Here is a 20,533-nt window from a genome sequence, read left to right as displayed (position 1 = left end):
AAACAAGGGCTATGGGGAGCTGGTGGGAAAATTGAGTTGAGGTAGAAGAACAAGCCAACCGTATTGAATGGTGGAGCAGGCTAGAGGGGCCGAATGGTCTCCTCCTCTTCCTATTTCTGATGACCCTACACTATTCTATATTCTTCATTCATCAAATATCTGGAAGAACATTACAAAATGGATATCACAGAAAGTTCAATAATATTCATGTTTTTTGCATTGATCATGGTGCACTCTGAGGTGCTCCAATACAATAAAACGAACATTGCAAACATTTCAAAATGGTCATTGCAGAAAGTGCGATTTAAAAAAAAAATTATCTACACAGATAATGTTGTGCTCTAAGGTGCTTCAATATGATTGTGAAACAAGACATTTTCACCCCAAGAGGGTACTATAAAATTTCCAGTCCCTCGATGCACTATGGCTGAAAGATTTTCGACAGCAAACTTTCCCCATTGCCTCTCTGCGGGGCTGCCCCAAGTTTTACTGCACCCCTCAGTATGTAGTCTTAGACTTTGGAATGTGTCAGCCTGCAACACTCCGAGAACGATAGAAAATAATAGGCCATTCAGCCCTTTGCGTCTTCTCCGCCATTCAGTATGACTATGGCTGACCCTGTATCTCAACGCAATACTCCCCATAGCCCTTGATGCTTTTGGTGTCTAGAAATCTATTTAATTCCTTCTTAAATATATTCCGTGACTTGGCCTCCACAGCCCTCTGTGATAGACAATTCCACAGATTCACCACCCTCTGAGTGAAGATGTTATCCCAGTCCGAAATGGCGGCATGGTGGCACAGTGGTTAGCACTGCTGCCTCACAATGCCAGGGACCCGGATTCAATTGTGACCTTGGGTGACTGTCTGTGTGGAGTTTGCACGTTCTCCCCTTGTCTGCATGGGCTTCCTCCGGGTGCTATGGTTGCCTTCCACAGTCCAAAGATGTGCAGGTAAAGTGGATTGGACTCACTTTTGGCAGTGATCTGTGATTATAGAATTGACTCTTAGTGTCCAGGCTAGGTGGTGTTAAAGGGATAGCACGGAGAAGTGAGCCGAGGTAGGATGCTGTTTCAGAGGGTCGCTGCAGACTCAATGGGCCGAATTTCCTTCTTCTGCACTGTAGGAATTGTATGGTGCTATGCTCCATAGAATTGGAATTCTATGATTCTGTATCCTGCGATACGGTTGAGGACAGCTCTTTGCACTGGAAGACCAACAGGTTTCGAGCAGACCAAAGCATGTCTTTCACCGAGTTGATGATCCTCCAGTTATAGTTGATGTTTGTCCCAGTGTGCGTCCCTGGGAACAATCCGGAGAACACAGAATCCTGCATCACAGAACTGCTCGGGATGAACCTCGACAAAAATCACCTCATCTCTCTCCAGACTTGCTTTGCAAAGGGACATTCCATGAGGAGTTGGTACCACTGTCTTCCCCACCACAGCCACCTACTGTGCAACATGCAGAGGGGGCGAGTCTCCGGGTGTGCAGGAAGGATCTGATACAAAGCACCTTTCCTATCACCAGCCAAGCTACATCTTGGTGCTTGTTTGAAAGTTCTGGCCAAGAGGCATTCTGCCAAATGGCTTTTATGGTCTGCTCCCATTTCCTTTATTCTATAATCACAGATCACTGCCAAAAGTGAGCTCTCGCTTCCTAGAGCCAGAGTAAATCTTTAACTGACCAATATCTAGGACAGAGCGACAAACCCAGCATTTGAGCTGTGACCCCCTCACCACTATTCCATCTTATTGGATACACAACTTGCTGCCACTTAGGTTCTCACCTTTAATTGTGATTGAGCACTGAAACAGACTGTGCTTGAGGCTGCCAACAGCCTGACTCATTTATTCCACATTGAGTGAATAAATTACACAGAAATTACAACACCAAAACAGGGCAATAACCAGCTCATTTGGCCATTTATCTTCCACACGAGCGGGTACATGTCGGGTAATTTCAGTCAAACATACCCGGGCGGTAAATTGATAGGAATGGATCGAGCGCCTGTTTTACATCCAACCAATTTTGCTCTGCAGCAGGTTCACTGGGCTATGAACAGGAAATTCTACACCGAGAATGAGTTTTGCTTGTCAAAGTGTGGATCAACTTTTATTTTGCCGAAAAATGAAATAGATATTAGCTTCTGTTACAAAGCGTTATAAAAGTCCTTACCTTACCACTGTGACATTTCATTCCCATCCCTCCTTTCTCACAGTACTGCACACGTGACCTGCTCACCTTGCCGTCCGCCACTCTGATTATTTACTCATTCGCACAGGCTTTGTGTCAGTTTGGCCTCGATTGTTGCTGACAGCTCTTAGTTGAACATTTGCCTTTTCTGTTGACCCATGTGACACAACTGACAATATCAGTGCATCATGTAATGGACTGTCAAGCGCAACCACTTCTGCCGTTTATTAGAGATGTTTATAATTTCGATTGCATTAAGTATGTGCCAAGGCCCTATCTAACACTGAGTGACACAGGAATTTCACCAGCAACTTTTAGAAAAAAACACTATTTAATCTTAATTTTAGTCACGGACAGCCGTGAAAAATATTGGTACAATTTAAGAGAAAATAAATAGCAGGTTGCCTGGGATGCTTTCTCAATCTCATTGTTCATTTAGAGTGCGTGAAAACACTTCAGTTATTTCAGGGGATGAGTTCAAATTCTCAAATACACAGACTGACAGAGTGTGCAGGGACTGATAAGCACAGTGGGGGGGGAGGGGGGGGTTACACAGACTGACAGAGGGAGGAGCAGGGACTGATACCTCCACACAGTGAAGTGGGGGGGGTACACAGACTGATAGAGTGTGCAGGGACAGATACCCCTGTACAGTGGGGGGGGGGGTGTACACAGACTGACAGCGTGTGCAGGGATGATACCTCTGCACAGTGAGGGAGTGGGGGTGACACAGACTCAGAGTGTGTAAGGACTGACACCCCCGCACAGTGAGGGTGGGTTACACAGACTGACAGAGGGAACAGGGACTGATACCCCCGCACAGTGAGGGTGGGTTACACAGACTGACAGAGGGAGCAGGGACTGATACCCCCGCACAGTGAGGGGGGGCACACAGACTAACAGAGTGTGCAGGAACTGACAGCTCTGCACATTGCGAGGGGGTTACACAGACTGACAGAGGGAGCAGGGACTGATACCCCTGCACAGTGAGGGGGGGTACACAAACTGACAGCTCTGCACAGTGAGGGGGGTTACACAGACTGACAGCTCTGCACAGTGAGGGGGGGTTACACAGACTGACAGAGTGTGCAGGGACTGACAGCTCTGCACAGTGAGGGGGGTACACAAACTGACAGCTCTGCACAGTGAGGGGGGGGTTACACAGACTGACAGCTCTGCACAGTGAGGGGGGGTTACACAGACTGACAGAGTGTGCAGGGACTGACAGCTCTGCACAGTGAGGGGGGTACACAAACTGACAGCTCTGCACAGTGAGAGGGGGGTACACAAACTGACAGCTCTGCACAGTGAGGGGGGGGTTACACAGACTGACAGCTCTGCACAGTGAGAGGGGGTTACACAGACTGACAGAGGGAGCAGGGACTGATACCCCTGCACAGTGAGGGGGGGTACACAAACTGACAGCTCTGCACAGTGAGGGGGGGTTACACAGACTGACAGCTCTACACAGTGAGGGGGGTACACAGACTGACAGAGTGTGCAGGGACTGATACCCCCGCACAGTGAGGGGGGGTTACACAGACTGATAGACTGCAGGGACTGACAGCTCTGCACAGTGAGGGGGGAGGGGGGGGGGGGGTACTCAGACTGACAGAGAGTGCAGGGACTGATATCCCCGCACAGTGAGGGGGGTGGGAGGTTACATAGACTGACAGAGGGAGCAGGGACTGATGCCTCCGCACAGTGAGGGTGGGTTACACAGACTGTCAGACTGTGCAGGGACTGATACCCCCGCACAGTGAGCGGGGGGGTGGGGGTGGGGGGGTGGGGGTGGGGGGGGCGGTACACAGACTGACAGAGGGAGCAGGGACTGATACCCCCGCACAGTGAGGGTGGGTTACACAGACTGACAGACTGTGCAGGGACTGATACCCCCGCACAGAGAGCGGAGGGGTGGGGGTACACAGACTGACAGAGGGAGCAGGGACTGATACCCCCGCACAGTGAATGGGGGGTGGGGGGGAGGGGGTTACATAGACTGACAGATGGAGCAGGGACTGATACCCCTGCACAGTGAGGGGGGATACACAGACTGACAGAGGGAGCAGGGACTGATACCCCCGCAAGTGAGGGGGTTACATAGACTGACAGATGGAGCAGGGACTGATACCCCTGCACAGTGAGGGGGGATACACAGACTGACAGAGGGAGCAGGGACTGATACCCCCGCAAGTGAGGGTGGGTTACACAGACTGACAGACTGTGCAGGGACTGATACCCCCGCACAGTGAGCGGGGGGGGGGGGGCTACACAGACTGACAGAGTGAGCAAGGACTGTCACTCAGTGTGTGGGGGGGGGGTGGTTACATAGACTGACAGAGGGAGCAGGGAGTGATAACCCCGCACAGTGAGGGGAGGTTACACAGACTGACAGACTGTGCAGGGACAGACAGCTCTACACAATGAGGGGGCGGGATTCACACAGACTGACAGAGAGTGGAGGGGCACAGTGAAGGAGAATTATAGAGTCCTGTCTACTGCCTATTGGACATCTTCTGGTAACGACAAAGCCCGTTTAACATTTCAGAACCACATCTGGGGCGTCATTCTCCGACCCCCCGCCGGGTCGGAGAATCGCCGGGGGCTGGCGTGAATCCCGCCCCCGCCGGTTGCCGAAGCCTCCGGCACCAGAGATTCGGCGGGGGCGGGAATCGCGCCGCGCCGGTTGGCGGGCCCCCCCGCTCAATTCTCCGGCCCGGATGGGCCGATGTCCCGCCGCTAAAATGCCTGTCCCGCCGGTGTAAATTAAACCACCTACCTTACCGGTGGGACAAGGCGGCGCGGGCGGGCTCCAGGGTCCTGGGGGGGCGCGGAGCGATCTGACCTCGGGGGGTGCCCCCACTGTGGCCTGGCCCGCGATCGGGGCCAACGATCCGCGGGCGGGCCTGTGTCGCGGGGGCACTCTTTCCCTTCTGCCTCCGCCACGGTCTCCACCATGGCGGAGGCGGAAGAGACTCCCTCCACTGTGCATGCGTGGGAAGCTGTCAGCGGCCGCTGACGCTCCCGCGCATGCGCCGCCCGCAGATGTCATTTCCGCGCCAGCTGGCGGGGCACCAAAGGCCTTTTCCGCCAGCTGGCGGGGCGGAAATTCCTCCGCCGCCAGCCTAGCCCCTCAATGTTGGGGCTCGGCCCCCAAAGATGCGGAGCATTCCGCACCTTTGGGGCGGCGCGATGCCCGTCTGATTTACGCCATTTTGGGCGCCAGTCGGCGGACATCGCGCCGTTTCCGGAGAATTTCGCCCCTGATATTGATTTATTTTTTTGGTCATGAAGTGACGTCAGGATAATACAGTGCAAACAACTTTAATAAGACACGGGCCCGCGTCCACGCCGTGTAAAATAAAGAAACATAGCATTATTTACACACAATATTTACACTACTTGGTAGATCCCTACCAAATTCCTCTTCTGCCTTACCGTCCGACCTTTTATACAGAGGTTAATATAGATCCCCTGCCCCTAGCGTGGGTTCTCATAATCCACCAGGACATAGAGGAAGATACTCATTTCCACCCCATACACCTCGTGCGGCCTATTACAACAACCACAATAATAGGAGAGGTTTCTTTCCTAACCTTCTGCTTTGACACTCGGGCAGTAAAGCCACAAATCTACTTCACATTCCTCCACAAACGTAAACCTATAGAGCAACCATTATAAACTAGATGGATAAAAATATGGACTGAGAATCCAGGCTGAGATCAGGGTCTCCTGCCTCAGGAAAACAAATGCAGGAAATCAGTGCCGCATGATTATAGAATCCACAGGATCCCTGCAGTTCAGAAGGAAGCCATTTGGCCCATCGTGTCTGCACCTTAACTAGGCCCACTCCCATACTCTATCCCCGTAATCTGCTGCATTGATCATAGCTAATCCACCGAACATGCCCATCGTTGGACTGTGGGAGGAAACTCTGCAGACAGTCACCCAAGGCCAGAATTGAACCTGTGTCCCTGGAGCTGTGAGGCAGCAGTGCTAACCACAGTGTCCAGGGATGTGCAGGTTAGGTTACGGGGATAGGGAAAGTTGGGTGTGGCAATGGAGCCAGGTAGGATGTTCTTTCAGAGGGTTGGTGTAGACCTGATGGGTGAATGGCCTCCATCTACACTGTAGCGATTCTATGAATTTGGTGGTAAAAAACCTGTAAGATGCAACTAGAGCAGGAGATACCATGTCCCGATTTATGCATGGCCCTGCAACTTACATCTCCTCCATTTAGAGTGGGGTGTCAATATTTCTATATACTTATAGTGGGATAACAATATCCAATCTGACCAATCATGTGAGGGAGTTGGGCTTCCCACCATGGCCTGCATCTATAATTATTTAAAACAAGAGTGGAATTAGCAGGTGAAATAATCATTTATCTGAACAGCAATCTCCTCAAACTGTGTTTTACTGTGATGAACTTGTACCTCTATGATAGAATACACCAACAGGACCCTCTTCAAATCAAACGCTCACAGTCTGCGATAATTAAAGGAGATGGCAATGTAAGGTGGAAGTATATAGCACTGGCTGTGGGAAGACTCAATGTTAAGCTATTGGGCTGCATTCTCTGATTTTGAGGCTACGTCCTCACGCCGGATTTGGAACGGTGGCGGTTTACAACAGAAAAAATGGCGTAAAGCGGCCACCGACTCCCGTTATGCTGGGGGCTTACATGCCAGCAAAGTAGAGCACCCGGCCCTAGCTTCCAGGTCCGTGGCTGTGCATGCGCATGGTGGCAGCCTGCAGTGGCCATGCCATGCTACATCATGGCGGCCGCTCGTGAACCCGGCCCGCGAAATAGTCACCCCGTTGACCGGCTCGTGCACCCTGGACCCCCCCCCCCCTCCCCCACAGTGCCTCCAGCCCCTGATAATGTCTCCCCTGCCCGCAGATCGGCCCTCCCCCAACTATGGCGGCGCTGGAGTGAGTCCGCAGCCGCCACGCCAAGTTCCCGGCGGATGAGACCACACGCAACTGACGCCGTCGGGAACCCGACCGTCGTGGGCGGAGCGTCGGGGGGGGCGAGCCTCAGGCAATGTTCTGAGGCTGTAGGTACGGCGCGTGGCGTGCTCGGAGGGGGTGGAGCATCGCGAAAGCGGCGCCGCCCCCCATTCGATCGGGAACTTTGATTCTCCGGCCGCTTGCCGAACGGGAATTTGACGTCGGCGACCGGAGAATCCATCCATTGTGTTTTGTTACAGTCCTCAGATAGAGGTTCTAATTGAGAATATTTCCCACCTTGCCATTAGAGTTATCTCGGCATCCCGTTTAAATATATTTACTCAGATCAAGCTCTCTTCAACTTGGTGCAGTCCAGAGCTACATTCACAGGCTGGCATGAGCTTCCCCACCATCTGTTGAGCATCATTCATTTTGGTGGAACTGATTATTGTGGAGATTTATTTTAAAACATTTATTTTTGAATGTCGGTCAAATATTCATTAAAACAGAGCACGTAATCATTGGAGACGGAACAAAAACACAGCTGCCCGCAATCCGTCTCTATTGAAGCCTGTGGACTGACACCATTGATACTGAACAGACATGCTACTCACCTCATGTTACTGCAACACTTGCTTCAGCTGCTATGGAGCACGGGGAGAATTTAACAGCTCCACACAGGAACCCTGTTCGAGCAAGCGTTTCACAAAAACTAATTCGGCCTGCTCACATTGAGTGACTGCTTTGAGTGAGTTCCTGATGTCATCATCAAAGCCGTCAACGTCAACAGGGAAAGGTTTTTTAAAACCTTCGGAGAATAAGCAGGCCTTGCAGTTATTTCTGAGTGCTTGGCATTTCTAAGAGCTTTTCATGCTTCATTCCTCTTCAAATTGATCCCCCTGTGATTGTCGTTTAAAAAAATTATTTTGCGGGTTGTGGGCGTCACCGGCTCGGCCGGCATTTACTGCCCATCCCTAGTTGTCCTTGAGGAGGCGATGGTGACCTTCCTTCTTGAACCGCTGTAGTCCATGTGGTGTAGATGCACCCACAGTGCTGTTAGGAAGGGAGTTCCAGGAGTTTGACCAATGACAGTGAAGGAACGGCAATATATTTCCAAGTCGGGATGCTTTGTGGTTTGGAGGGGAACTTGCAGGTGGTGGTATTACCATGTGCCTGCTTCCCTTGTCCTTCTTGGTCATAGAGTCAGAATCATACAGGTCCACAGCACAGAAAATGCTCTTCTAACTATTCCAATCCCATTTTCCAGCACTTGGTCTTTTAGGCCTTGGCATTGCAAGTGCCCATCTAAATACTTCTCAAATGTTATGAGGGTCTCTGCCTCCATTACCCTTTCAGGCAGTGAGTTCCAGACTCCCACCACCCTCTGGGTGAAAAGGTTTTCCCTCACATCCCCATCCGTGGGCAGCACGGTAGCACAGTGGTTAGCACTGTTGCTTCACAGCGCCAGGGTCCCAGGTCCGATTCCCGGCTTGGATCATTGTCTGCGGAGTCTGCACGTTCTCCCCGTGTCCAGGTGGGTTTCCTCCGGGTGTTCCGGTTTCCTCCCACAAGTCCCGAAAGACGTGTTGTTAGGTGGATTGGACATTCTGAATTCTCCCTCCGTGTACCCGAACAGGCGCCGGAATGTGGCGACTAGGGGCTTTTCACAGTAACTTCATTGCCGTGTTCATGTAAGCCTACTTGTGACAATAGAGATTATTATTATTATAAACCACCTGCCCTTTACCATAAATCTATGCCCCCTTATCATTAATCCCTCCATCAAGGGGAAAAGTTTCTTCCTGTCAACTCTATCTATGTCCCTCAGAATTGTATACATCTGAATCTTGGCCCTCAGTCTCCTCAGCTCCAAGGAAAACAACGCCAGTCTAACAATCCCTCTTCATAGCGAAAACTCTCCAGCCCAGACAACATCCTGGTAAATCTCCTCTGCGCCCTTTCCAGTGCTATCATATCGCTCCTTTAATGTGGATTCCAGAACTGCACACAGTACTAGCTATGATCTAACCAACGTTTTACACAATTCCAGCATAACTTATCTGCTCTTAAACTCTATGCCTTTGCTAATAAAGGCAACTATATCATATGCTTTCTTAACCATTTTGTCCACCTGCCCTGCTACGATAAGAGACTGGTGGACCTGTACACCGGTGTACCTGATCCTCTGCTTTCCAGGGTCCTGCCGTTCATCATGTATTCCCATGTTTTAATCTGTGCCTTCAACCTTTTTCGTCAGACTCCTTGCATTAAAACAAATACCATCCAATCTTGCCAAACTCCTTTGTGACTTAACTGGCCTATAACATCTATGCCTTCCTAACTCAATTGCTGTCTCTTCTAATTTTGGCTGTGCATCTCTCCTTGCTGAACCTTCTCTCAGGATCTGAACCCCCTGCCAAATTAGTTTAAACCCTTCCCAACAGCACTAGCAAGGACGCTGGTCCCATTGGAGATTACAGGTTTGGAAGGTGCTGTCAAAGGGTTTTATGCCCATGTGTTAGGTATCAGTTGAGCCAATATGGAGAGGAAAGTCAGGCAGGCAGGATCGTACATGGGTTTCAAATTCCATCTCAAAGTCATTCTGTTCATTCAAAGGGATGGATAATTAGGAAGGCCACTTGCACATCCCCAGTTTCTCTTACTATTGGGCTAGCTGCTTAGACAATATTCAAGATACTCAAGAAGCTCGACAAAGCAGCCCACTTTATTGCTACCCCTTCCGCAATCCTTCACTCCCTCCACCACTGAGGAACAGTGGCAGCCGCTTATACCATCTACAAGCTGCACTGCAGGAACTCACCAAGGTTTCTTCGGTAACACATTTGAAACTCATGACCACCACCATCGAGAAGGACTAGTGCAGTAAATACCTGGGAACCCACTACCTGGAAGTTCCCCTCCAAGTCACTCACCATCCCGACTTGGAAATATATCGCCTTTCCTTCACTGTCTCTGGGTCAAAATCCTGGAACTCCCTCCCGAACAGCAGAGTGGGTGTACCTACACCATAGGGAGTGCAGCGGTTCAAGAAGGCAGCTTACCACCACCTTCTGAAGGGCAACCAGCGATGCCCACATCACGTAAATTAGGGATTCCCTCCCTAAACATCTCTGCTTCTTAAACACCTCTGCCTGTTTCCTCCTTTAAGATGCTCTTTGGAACCTGCTTCTTTGGTTGCGCTTTTTGTCACAGTGCCACATTTCATATGGCTCAGTGTCACATTTCACTGAAAGCAGTCCTTTGTATCACCTTGGATGTTTTACCATGTTAAAGGAGTTATATTACTATGAGTTCTTGCAGATTGTGTTGGTTTCCTTCGTGGTTGAGATTGTGGCTGAGGATGTTCTTTAGATGTTGCAGCCCAACCCAAAATATATAATTGTCCACCTTTGAGATCCTCACTTCCCTGCTGTGTCTTTTCAACATAAATAGCTTTCATTTCAGGTGTACCTCATTTCGCTGATTTCTGCACTTTAATTTTGAATTGCCAAACCCTCCTGGATTATTCTAGATCCTCCTGGAATTAAACACTTCCCCCAAAAATGAGAGGGCCACTTTTGTTCCAACCAGGCACACAGGACTAGCATGGCCACAATGGCTCCAGGTTGTGATGTGTGGCCCTGGCGTATGCACATTCTGGTATAACCACACGATGGATAGAGTGGCTTCTGAAGCACAGAGGATTGTGGGTATTGTAGCCACCATAATTGACTGATTGACATATTGGGCAACCATTGGTGGGAGCATGAAATTGGGATGGTTGGACGCAGAATGTGATGAAACCAACTGGAATATGGTCCAATCCGAGTTGACAGCCCTATTCGTAATTCTATATCGATCTGAGTTTGCAGCTACTGACATGTAATATGAGTAATGACTCGCAGTCTACCTCAAGCTGCTCCTCAAATGGGGTATTTTTACTGTCCCACAGGGTAAGGAACAGCAGAGTTACTCCACACTGAAAGCCAGGGGAACAAGTGTGACAGTCTCCAACCTGAAACCTGGAACTCGTTATGTATTTCAGGTTCGAGCCCGTACATCAGCTGGGTGTGGCCGATTCAGCCAGACTGTCGAGATTGAAACTGCAAAATCAGGTATGTGCAACGCGGGCTCCCAAACAATGGATCTGTCGGATTTTTATTGAACATAAATGATGGGCGGCTGCCTCTCAGAGGGGGAAAGGCACTGCTGCTAATCTCACCTCCTAGATCAAGCCTAACATTTAACAGAGCAAGAACATTTCAGAGAGATATTGCTGTAAGAGGCTGGTGTGGAGTATAGGAATGAGAGAGGCAAGAGACAGAGTAGGCCATTCTGATTTTCGCATCATCCACCAGTCTATACCCTCATGGCTTCAGGGGAGTAAAGCCAACACTCATGAAGCACACTCCCCCTAACAGAGCCCGACACGACTGGAGCACACTCCCCCTAACACAGCCCAACACTACTGGAGCACACTCCCCCTAACACAGCCCAACACTAATGGAGCACACTCCCCCTAACAGAGCCCAACACTAATGGAGCACACTCCCCCTAACAGAGCCCAACACTAATGGAGCACAGTCCCTTCAACAGAGCCCAACACGAATGGAGCACACTCCCCCTAACAGAGCCCAACACTAATGGAGCACACTCCCTTCAACAGAGCCCAACACGAATGAAGCACACTCCCCCTAACAGAGCCCAACACTAATGAAGCACACTCCCCCTAACAGAGCCCAACACTAATGGAGCACACTCCCCCTAATAGAAGCCAACACTAATGGAGCACATTCCCCCTAATGGAACCCACCATGAATTGAGCACACTTCCCCGAACAGAACCCAACACTAATGAAGCACACGCCCCCTAACAGAGCCCAACACTAATGAAGCACACTCCCCTAACAGAGCCCGACACTAATGAAGCACACTCCCCTAACAGAGGCCAACACTAATGAAGCACACTCCCCCTAACAGACCCCAACACTAATAAAGCACACTCCCCCTAACAGAGCCCAACACTAATGGAGCACACTCCCCTAACAGAGCCCAACACTAATGGAGCACACGCCCCCTAATAGAACCCAACACTAATGGAGCACATTCCCCCTAATGGAACCCACCACGAATGGAGCACACTTCCCCGAACAGAACCCAACACTAATGAAGCACACTCCCCGAACAGAGCCCGACACTAATGAAGCACACTCCCCTAACAGAGCCCAACACTAATGAAGCACACTCCCCCTAACAGACCCCAACACTAATAAAGCACACTCCCCCTAACAGAGCCCAACACTAATAAAGCACACTCCCCCTAACAGAGCCCAACACTAATGGAGCACACTCCCCCTAATAGAACCCAACACTAATGGAGCACATTCCCCCTAATGGAACCCACCACGAATGGAGCACACTTCCCCGAACAGATCCCAACACTAATGAAGCACACTCCCCCTAACAGAACCCAACACTAACGGAGCACGCTCCCTTCAATAGATCCCAACATTAATGGAGCACACTGCCCCTAACAGAGCCCAACACTAATGAAGCACACTCCCCCTAACAGAGCCCAACACTAATAAAGCACACTCCCCCTAACAGAGCCCAACACTAATGGAGCACACTCCCCTAACAGAGCCCAACACTAATGGAGCACACTCCCCCTAATAGAACCCAACACTAATGGAGCACATTCCCCCTAATGGAACCCACCACGAATGGAGCACACTTCCCCGAACAGATCCCAACACTAATGAAGCACACGCCCCCTAACAGAGCCCAACACTAATGAAGCACACTCCTTTTAACAGATCCCAACACTAATGAAGCACACACCCTTCAACAGATCCCAACACTAATGGAGTACACTCCCCCCTAACAGAGTCCAACACTAATGAAGCACACTCCCCCTAACAGAACCCAACACTAACGGAGCACGCTCCCTTCAATAGATCCCAACATTAATGGAGCACACTGCCCCTAACAGAGCCCAACACTAATGAAGCACACTCCCCTTAACAGAGCCCAACACTAATGGAGCACACTCCCCCTAACAGAGCCCAACACTAATGAAGCACACTCCCCCTAACAGAGCCCAACACTAATGGAGCACACTCCCCCTAACAGAGCCCAACACTAATGGAGCACACTCCCCCTAACAGAGCCCAACGCTAATGAAGCACACCCCCCTAACAGAGCCCAACACTAATGGAGCACACTCCCCCTAACAGAGCCCAACACTAAGGAAGCACACTCCCCCTAACAGAGCCCAACACTAATGGAGCACACTCCCCCTAACAGAGCCCAACACTAATGAAGCACACTCCCCCTAACAGAGCCCAACACTAATGAAGCACACTCCCCCTAACAGAGCCCAACACTAATGGAGCACACTCCCCCTAACAGAGCCCAACACTAATGAAGCACACTCCCCTAACAGAACCCAACACTAATGAAGCACACTCCCCTAACAGTGCCCAACACTAATGGAGCACACTCCCCCTAACAGAGCCCAACGCTAATGAAGCACACTCCCCCTAACAGAGCCCAACACTAATGGAGCACACTCCCCCTAACAGAACCCAACACGAATGAAGCACACTCCCCCTAACAGAGCCCAACACGAATGAAGCACACTCCCCTAACAGACCCCAACACTAATGAAGCACACTCCCCCTAACAGAGCCCAACACTAATGAAGAACACTCCCCTTAACAGAGCCCAACACTAATGGAGCACACTCCCCCTAACAGAGCCCAACACTAATGAAGCACACTCCCCCTAACAGAGCCCAACACTAATGGAGCACACTCCCCCTAATAGAACCCAACACTAATGGAGCACATTCCCCCTAATGGAACCCACCACGAATGGAGCACACTTCCCCGAACAGATCCCAACACTAATGAAGCACACGCCCCCTAACAGAGCCCAACACTAATGAAGCACACTCCTTTTAACAGATCCCAACACTAATGAAGCACACACCCTTCAACAGATCCCAACACTAATGGAGTACACTCCCCCCTAACAGAGTCCAACACTAATGAAGCACACTCCCCCTAACAGAACCCAACACTAACGGAGCACGCTCCCTTCAATAGATCCCAACATTAATGGAGCACACTGCCCCTAACAGAGCCCAACACTAATGAAGCACACTCCCCCTAACAGAGCCCAACACTAATAAAGCACACTCCCCCTAACAGAGCCCAACACTAATGGAGCACACTCCCCTAACAGAGCCCAACACTAATGGAGCACACTCCCCCTAATAGAACCCAACACTAATGGAGCACATTCCCCCTAATGGAACCCACCACGAATGGAGCACACTTCCCCGAACAGATCCCAACACTAATGAAGCACACGCCCCCTAACAGAGCCCAACACTAATGAAGCACACTCCTTTTAACAGATCCCAACACTAATGAAGCACACACCCTTCAACAGATCCCAACACTAATGGAGTACACTCCCCCTAACAGAACCCAACACTAACGGAGCACGCTCCCTTCAATAGATCCCAACATTAATGGAGCACACTGCCCCTAACAGAGCCCAACACTAATGAAGCACACTCCCCTTAACAGAGCCCAACACTAATGGAGCACACTCCCCCTAACAGAGCCCAACACTAATGAAGCACACTCCCCCTAACAGAGCCCAACACTAATGGAGCACACTCCCCCTAACAGAGCCCAACACTAATGGAGCACACTCCCCCTAACAGAGCCCAACGCTAATGAAGCACACTCCCCCTAACAGAGCCCAACACTAATGGAGCACACTCCCCCTAACAGAGCCCAACACTAAGGAAGCACACTCCCCCTAACAGAGCCCAACACTAATGGAGCACACTCCCCTAACAGAGCCCAACACTAATGAAGCACACTCCCCCTAACAGAGCCCAACACTAATGAAGCACACTCCCCCTAACAGAGCCCAACACTAATGGAGCACACTCCCCCTAACAGAGCCCAACACTAATGAAGCACACTCCCCTAACAGAACCCAACACTAATGAAGCACACTCCCCTAACAGTGCCCAACACTAATGGAGCACACTCCCCCTAACAGAGCCCAACGCAATGAAGCACACTCCCCCTAACAGAGCCCAACACTAATGGAGCACACTCCCCCTAACAGAACCCAACACGAATGAAGCACACTCCCCCTAACAGAGCCCAACACGAATGAAGCACACTCCCCTAACAGACCCCAACACTAATGAAGCACACTCCCCCTAACAGAGCCCAACACTAATGAAGAACACTCCCCTTAACAGAGCCCAACACTAATGGAGCACACTCCCCCTAACAGAGCCCAACACTAATGAAGCACACTCCCCCGAACAGAGCCCAACACTAATGAAGCACACTCCCCCTAACAGAGCCCAACACTAATGGAGCACACTCCCCTAACAGAGCCCAACACTAATGAAGGGCACTCCCCCTAACAGAGCCCAACACTAATGGAGCATATTCCCCCTAACAGAACCCAACACTAACGGAGCACACTCCCCTTAACAGAACCCAACACTAACGGAGCACACTCCCTTCAACAGAGCCCAACACTAATGAAGCACACTCCCTTTAACAGAGCCCAACACTAATAAAGCACACTCCCCCTAACAGAGCCCAACACTAACGGAGCACATTCCCCCTAACAGAGCCCAACACTAATGGAGCACACTCCCCTAACAGAGCCCAACACTAATGAAGGGCACTCCCCCTAACAGAGCCCAACACTAATGGAGCAAATTCCCCCTAACAGAACCCAACACTAATGAAGCACACTCCCCTTAACAGAACCCAACACTAACGGAGCACACTCCCTTCAACAGAGCCCAATACTAATGAAGCACACACCCTTTAACAGATCCCAACACTAATGAAGCACACACCCTTTAACAGATCCCAACACTAATGGAGCACACTCCCTTCAACAGAGCCAAACACTAATGGAGCACCATCCCCCTAACACAGCCCAACACTAATGAAGCACACACCCTTTAACAGATCGCAACATTAATGGAGCACACTCCCCCTAACACAGCCCAACACTAATGAAGCACACACCCTTCAACAGATCCCAACACTAATGGAGCACACTGCCCCTAACAGAGCCCAACACTAATGGAGCACACTGGCCCTAACAGAGTCCAACACTAATGGAGCACACTCCCCCTAACAGAGCCCAACACTAATGGAGCACACTGCCCCTAACAGAGTCCAACACTAATGAAGCACACTTCCCCTGACAGAACCCAACACTAATGGAGCACACTCCCCCTAACAGAACCCAACACTAATGGAGCACACTCCCCCTAACAGAACCCAACAACACAGGAGCAAACTCCCCTAACAGAGCCCAACACTAATGGAGCAAACTCCCCTAACAGAGCCCAACACTAATGGAGCACACTGCGCTCAACACAAATGGACCACACTCTCCCTCACAGAGCCCTATCTCTCTGAAGAATTCCGGTAAGTGCAGACATTCTGTTGATGAGTATTAAGCCCAAGAGTCGTATTTTAGAAAGCAGAATTCCAAAAATCGTATCTGATGGAAAGTAATTTAGTTTTACATGTGTAGCTGCCTCTATTAACCATGGATGTGCAAAAGGAGACCTGCCCCTGTTCTCACCCTAGTTGGTGCTGTGATTGGGGCCAGGAGTTCCTGCTCCAGCACCATTTTGACTAAGCTTGAGATCCACTCCATCTCACAAACAGTGCTAGTCTAAACCTCGGTTCCTCTACCTTGTCAGGAGGTACCAAGATTCATTAAAGATTTATCACTATACTGCTCTCGATGAACTTTCTTGGAGGGAAAATGAAAAACACAGTCTTGGATTTTCACCAAGGTCATGGTGAAAATTTCAGATACACCCAAAAATCAGAAGTCCTACTTGTCAACATGGCACTTCTCATTTTTACGAAGGTTGGTTTGGGGACAGTGCATGTTTCGTCCATTCATGGTTAATGGAGGAAGTTGGCCATTTAAATCACCACTGAAGTGGGATTTTGGGATGCCAGGAGTGTACAATCCATATTAAACCAGATGCAGGTCTGAACTTGGCAGATACTAAGGTATCCATTTGGATCTAGTCCCGGGGCACTTTTGGGAGTGGTAAGGTTTCCTTTGTGGTAGGTCAGGTGCCATTTGGAATTGTTAAAAGTAGGGATAAATGTGAGTGAATAATACATAAACCCATTTCTGTCAAACTCATTGAAATTGTCAACAGGTCTGTCAAAATCAACTGTCAAAATTGTCAGAGGCACCTGTCAATGGGACCTGCCAAAGGGAGCTGTCAATCTTTGAAAGGAAAATGCCTCAAGTGGTACAAAAGTGGTTACTTGCTATTTCACTTTGTGGACATATGTCTGAGGATTTCCATGACTAGATTAATGCTGCATGACTGATTTTACAACCATCCATTAGCACAGTAGTGTGCCTGCCACTTCACAGTTTGATTGACGCCTACAAGTGACTATAGACACTTTGATCTGAGACTGCATTCCAATTGCTTGTTGTGATAAGGAGTTACAAACTTGAATGAAATGTTTGTTGTTAAAAGGCATTATTTTGTTGAAATAGGTTTTTATGAATGAATGTTTATTTCAATGTAGCAAAGTGCAATAGATACTTAGAACTTTATTTTATCTTTGCATGGTCCTGAGGTCTGCTCATGGTGGATATAAGAAGAGTTGGCATGGTAGATGTAAGGGTAAAAGGTGCTGGGTGGTGAGTAAAGGGTTAACATGCATTGCTATTAAGATAACATGGGTCTATAAAGGGCCTTGGGGTGCATGAAGTGGCAATGGGTTGGCATGGGTGGGGAATGTGGAGTTTGTGGGGATTGAGGAGTGTGAGAAGTGAGTGCTGTTTTATCTTTTAATGTTTATTTTTGTATACAGTGCTGGAACCCATGCAGGCCTTCCACCTAGCTCACCACCGCACTCGGCAACCTATGAATCACTGGTTATTTAAGGGAAATATAAGATTGTTCATTTATCTTAAAGCTGCTTAATCATGAGAGGCAGAACCAAAATCTAATTGGTTTACATTGTGACATCTTATTATATTAACAGTGTTTTCTCTCTCTTTCTTGTAGTCTCGCTCCGATATGATACCACCACAATCATTTGGATCTGCTTTGCTTTAGTTACTGGGCTCATCGTTCTGTTGGCAATGTTTATCTGCAGGAAAAGGTAAAAGTCATGCAATAGCACACTGAAATTTGAGAGTTAGGAGGAGAACATTACTCCATCGAGACTAAGCTGACCGTCATTTTGCTTTATGTGACTCGGGGAGCCTTAGTGCATTCTGGGTCCAATGATATCCAGAAACAGGACTTGTAGGCTCATTATTTGACCTTTCAGAATGTATCTGTTGACTGCCTGTTATCTCTATACAGTTTTGTGCTTAAAATTGACACTTACCAATGAGGAATCGCACAATCTGTATGAAACCAACCATTCTGAAGCATCAGACATATCCCGCATTGCTGCATTTAGTTGTTGCATGACCACATCCACCCATCCAGCCTGAAGTATATCCCAAACATGAATCATGCTCTGTGTGAAGAAGAACATTCTGATATCAGTCCAGAAGCTAACTTTTACTAGTTTGACCTATCTCCCATTGTCCTATCCACACAGTTTACTTTAAAGTGCATTCCTTTAACAATCTTCTATCCCCTCACAGAATCACCTCCCCACCTCATTTTTCCAGGTTGAACAGCCCACGACTCGCCAGCTCATCCTCATAACTCAAACCCGATGTTCTTTTCAGCCTGATGGCCCCTTTTGTTTCTCAGTGACCAAACAGTGGTCAAGATGTTGGCCATTGCAATTCATTTTTCCCGCCAGCAGCGCACCCCTCTCTATGGGTTTCCCGACGGCATGGGGTGGTCACAATGGGAAATCCCATTGACAATCAGCGGGATGATAGAGAAGCACGAGGCTGGCAGACTGGAGAATCCCGCCTTTGCCTGACCAGAGCCTTAAATCACTTGAAGATTCCCACCTCTGGTTGTACTGTACTGAATTGGATAGCGTTCAACATCAGATTGGCAGTGCTGGTTGCTGCTTTGCATTTGTTGGATTTCATAGAATTGACAGTGCAGAAGGAAGCCATTCGGCCCATTGAGTCTGCACCGGCCATTGGAAGGAGCACCCCACTTAAGCCCATGCCTCCACCCTATCCCCGTAACCCCACCTAACCTTTTTGGACACTGAGGGCAATTTTAGCCTGGCCAATCCACCTAACCTACACATCTTTGGACTGTGGGAGGAAACCAGAGCACCCGGAAGAAACCCAAGCAGACACGGGGAGAATGTGCAGACTCCGCACAGACAGTGACCTAAGCCGGGAATCGGACCTGGGACCCTGGAGCTGTGAAGCAACTGTGCTAACCACTGTTTTACCGTGTTGCAAACACTTTTGGCTCTCTTTAGACTATTTCATGAAATCTGTGTGTTGCATTTTGCACTTGCCTCCATGGAATTTAATCTCCCATTGTTGAACTCCATCACATATCCTGTTTAACCCATTCTGTCTTCTCCTTTCCACATAAATCAGAAGGGAAGAACAATCATTCACCTTTCCATTGTCCAGTGTCCAAGTGCCAATTGGACATTCAGGAAAATCTGCACTCAAACTCCCGAGCAACCTTCTTGACAAAGAAATGGCCCAAGGAAAATGACTCAAAGCAAAAATATCAGTCATTTATGGTCATATAATAGGGGGGCTATTTGCTAGTGTGGGTGGGGAGTGTTTAAACTAATGTGGCAGGGGGGTGGGAAACGATGCAGGAAGTCGGAAGGTAGTAAAACAGGAACAGAAACAAAAAGCAGTACGGGGGAAAGTGTAAGGCAGAGAAGCCATAGTCTAAAATCTAACAGGGCGACAGTACAAGGTACAGTGACTGAGGGGAACTCAGTGAATTGGCCCAGTAATACTAAAAGGAATAAAACGGAAAGTAAAAACATAAATGGAAAGGGACGCGGCAGGTTGTTACATAAAGATATGGGTTCAACGACAAGGAAAATTAGGAGAAGCGTAAAGAGGAAAAATAATTTAGGAGAGGTTACTGATCAAGGTGTTAAGATTCAAAACAGGTATAAAAGCCAACATAAGTGTACCTTACCTGAATGCTCGTAGTATTCGGAATAAGGTAAAAGTTGATGGCGCAAATCATCGTGAATGACTATGATTTAGTAGCCATCACTGAAACATGGTTAAAGGATGGTCACGACTGGGAGTTAAATATCCAAGGGTATCAAACTATTCGAAAGGACAGAGTGGATGGTAAGGGGAGGTGGTGTAGCTCTGTTATTTAAAGATGACAGCCGGGTAATAGGAAGGGATGACAT

The 20,533-nt window shown here is 49.1% G+C and overlaps 1 protein-coding gene across 3 annotated transcripts in view; it reads left to right on the top strand.

Annotated features, from left to right (window-relative positions):
• Nucleotides 1-20,533, top strand: part of LOC140392851 (ephrin type-A receptor 8-like) — a 667,123-nt gene that overhangs the window by 445,179 nt on the left and 201,411 nt on the right. For 2 of the 3 annotated variants that reach the window (XM_072478583.1, XM_072478585.1), the window contains exons 7-8: nt 11,102-11,264; nt 18,271-18,367. In XM_072478583.1, the coding sequence (XP_072334684.1) occupies nt 11,102-11,264; nt 18,271-18,367 (260 nt within the window). The remainder of the gene's footprint in view (nt 1-11,101; nt 11,265-18,270; nt 18,368-20,533) is intronic. The other variant, XM_072478584.1, reaches the window with a different exon arrangement.

Source organism: Scyliorhinus torazame, chromosome 16 (assembly GCF_047496885.1).
Source record: "Scyliorhinus torazame isolate Kashiwa2021f chromosome 16, sScyTor2.1, whole genome shotgun sequence".
NCBI classification, from domain to species: Eukaryota; Metazoa; Chordata; class Chondrichthyes; order Carcharhiniformes; family Scyliorhinidae; genus Scyliorhinus; species Scyliorhinus torazame.
Note: the sequence above shows the minus strand (reverse complement) of the source record. Positions and strands in the feature narration are given on the sequence as shown.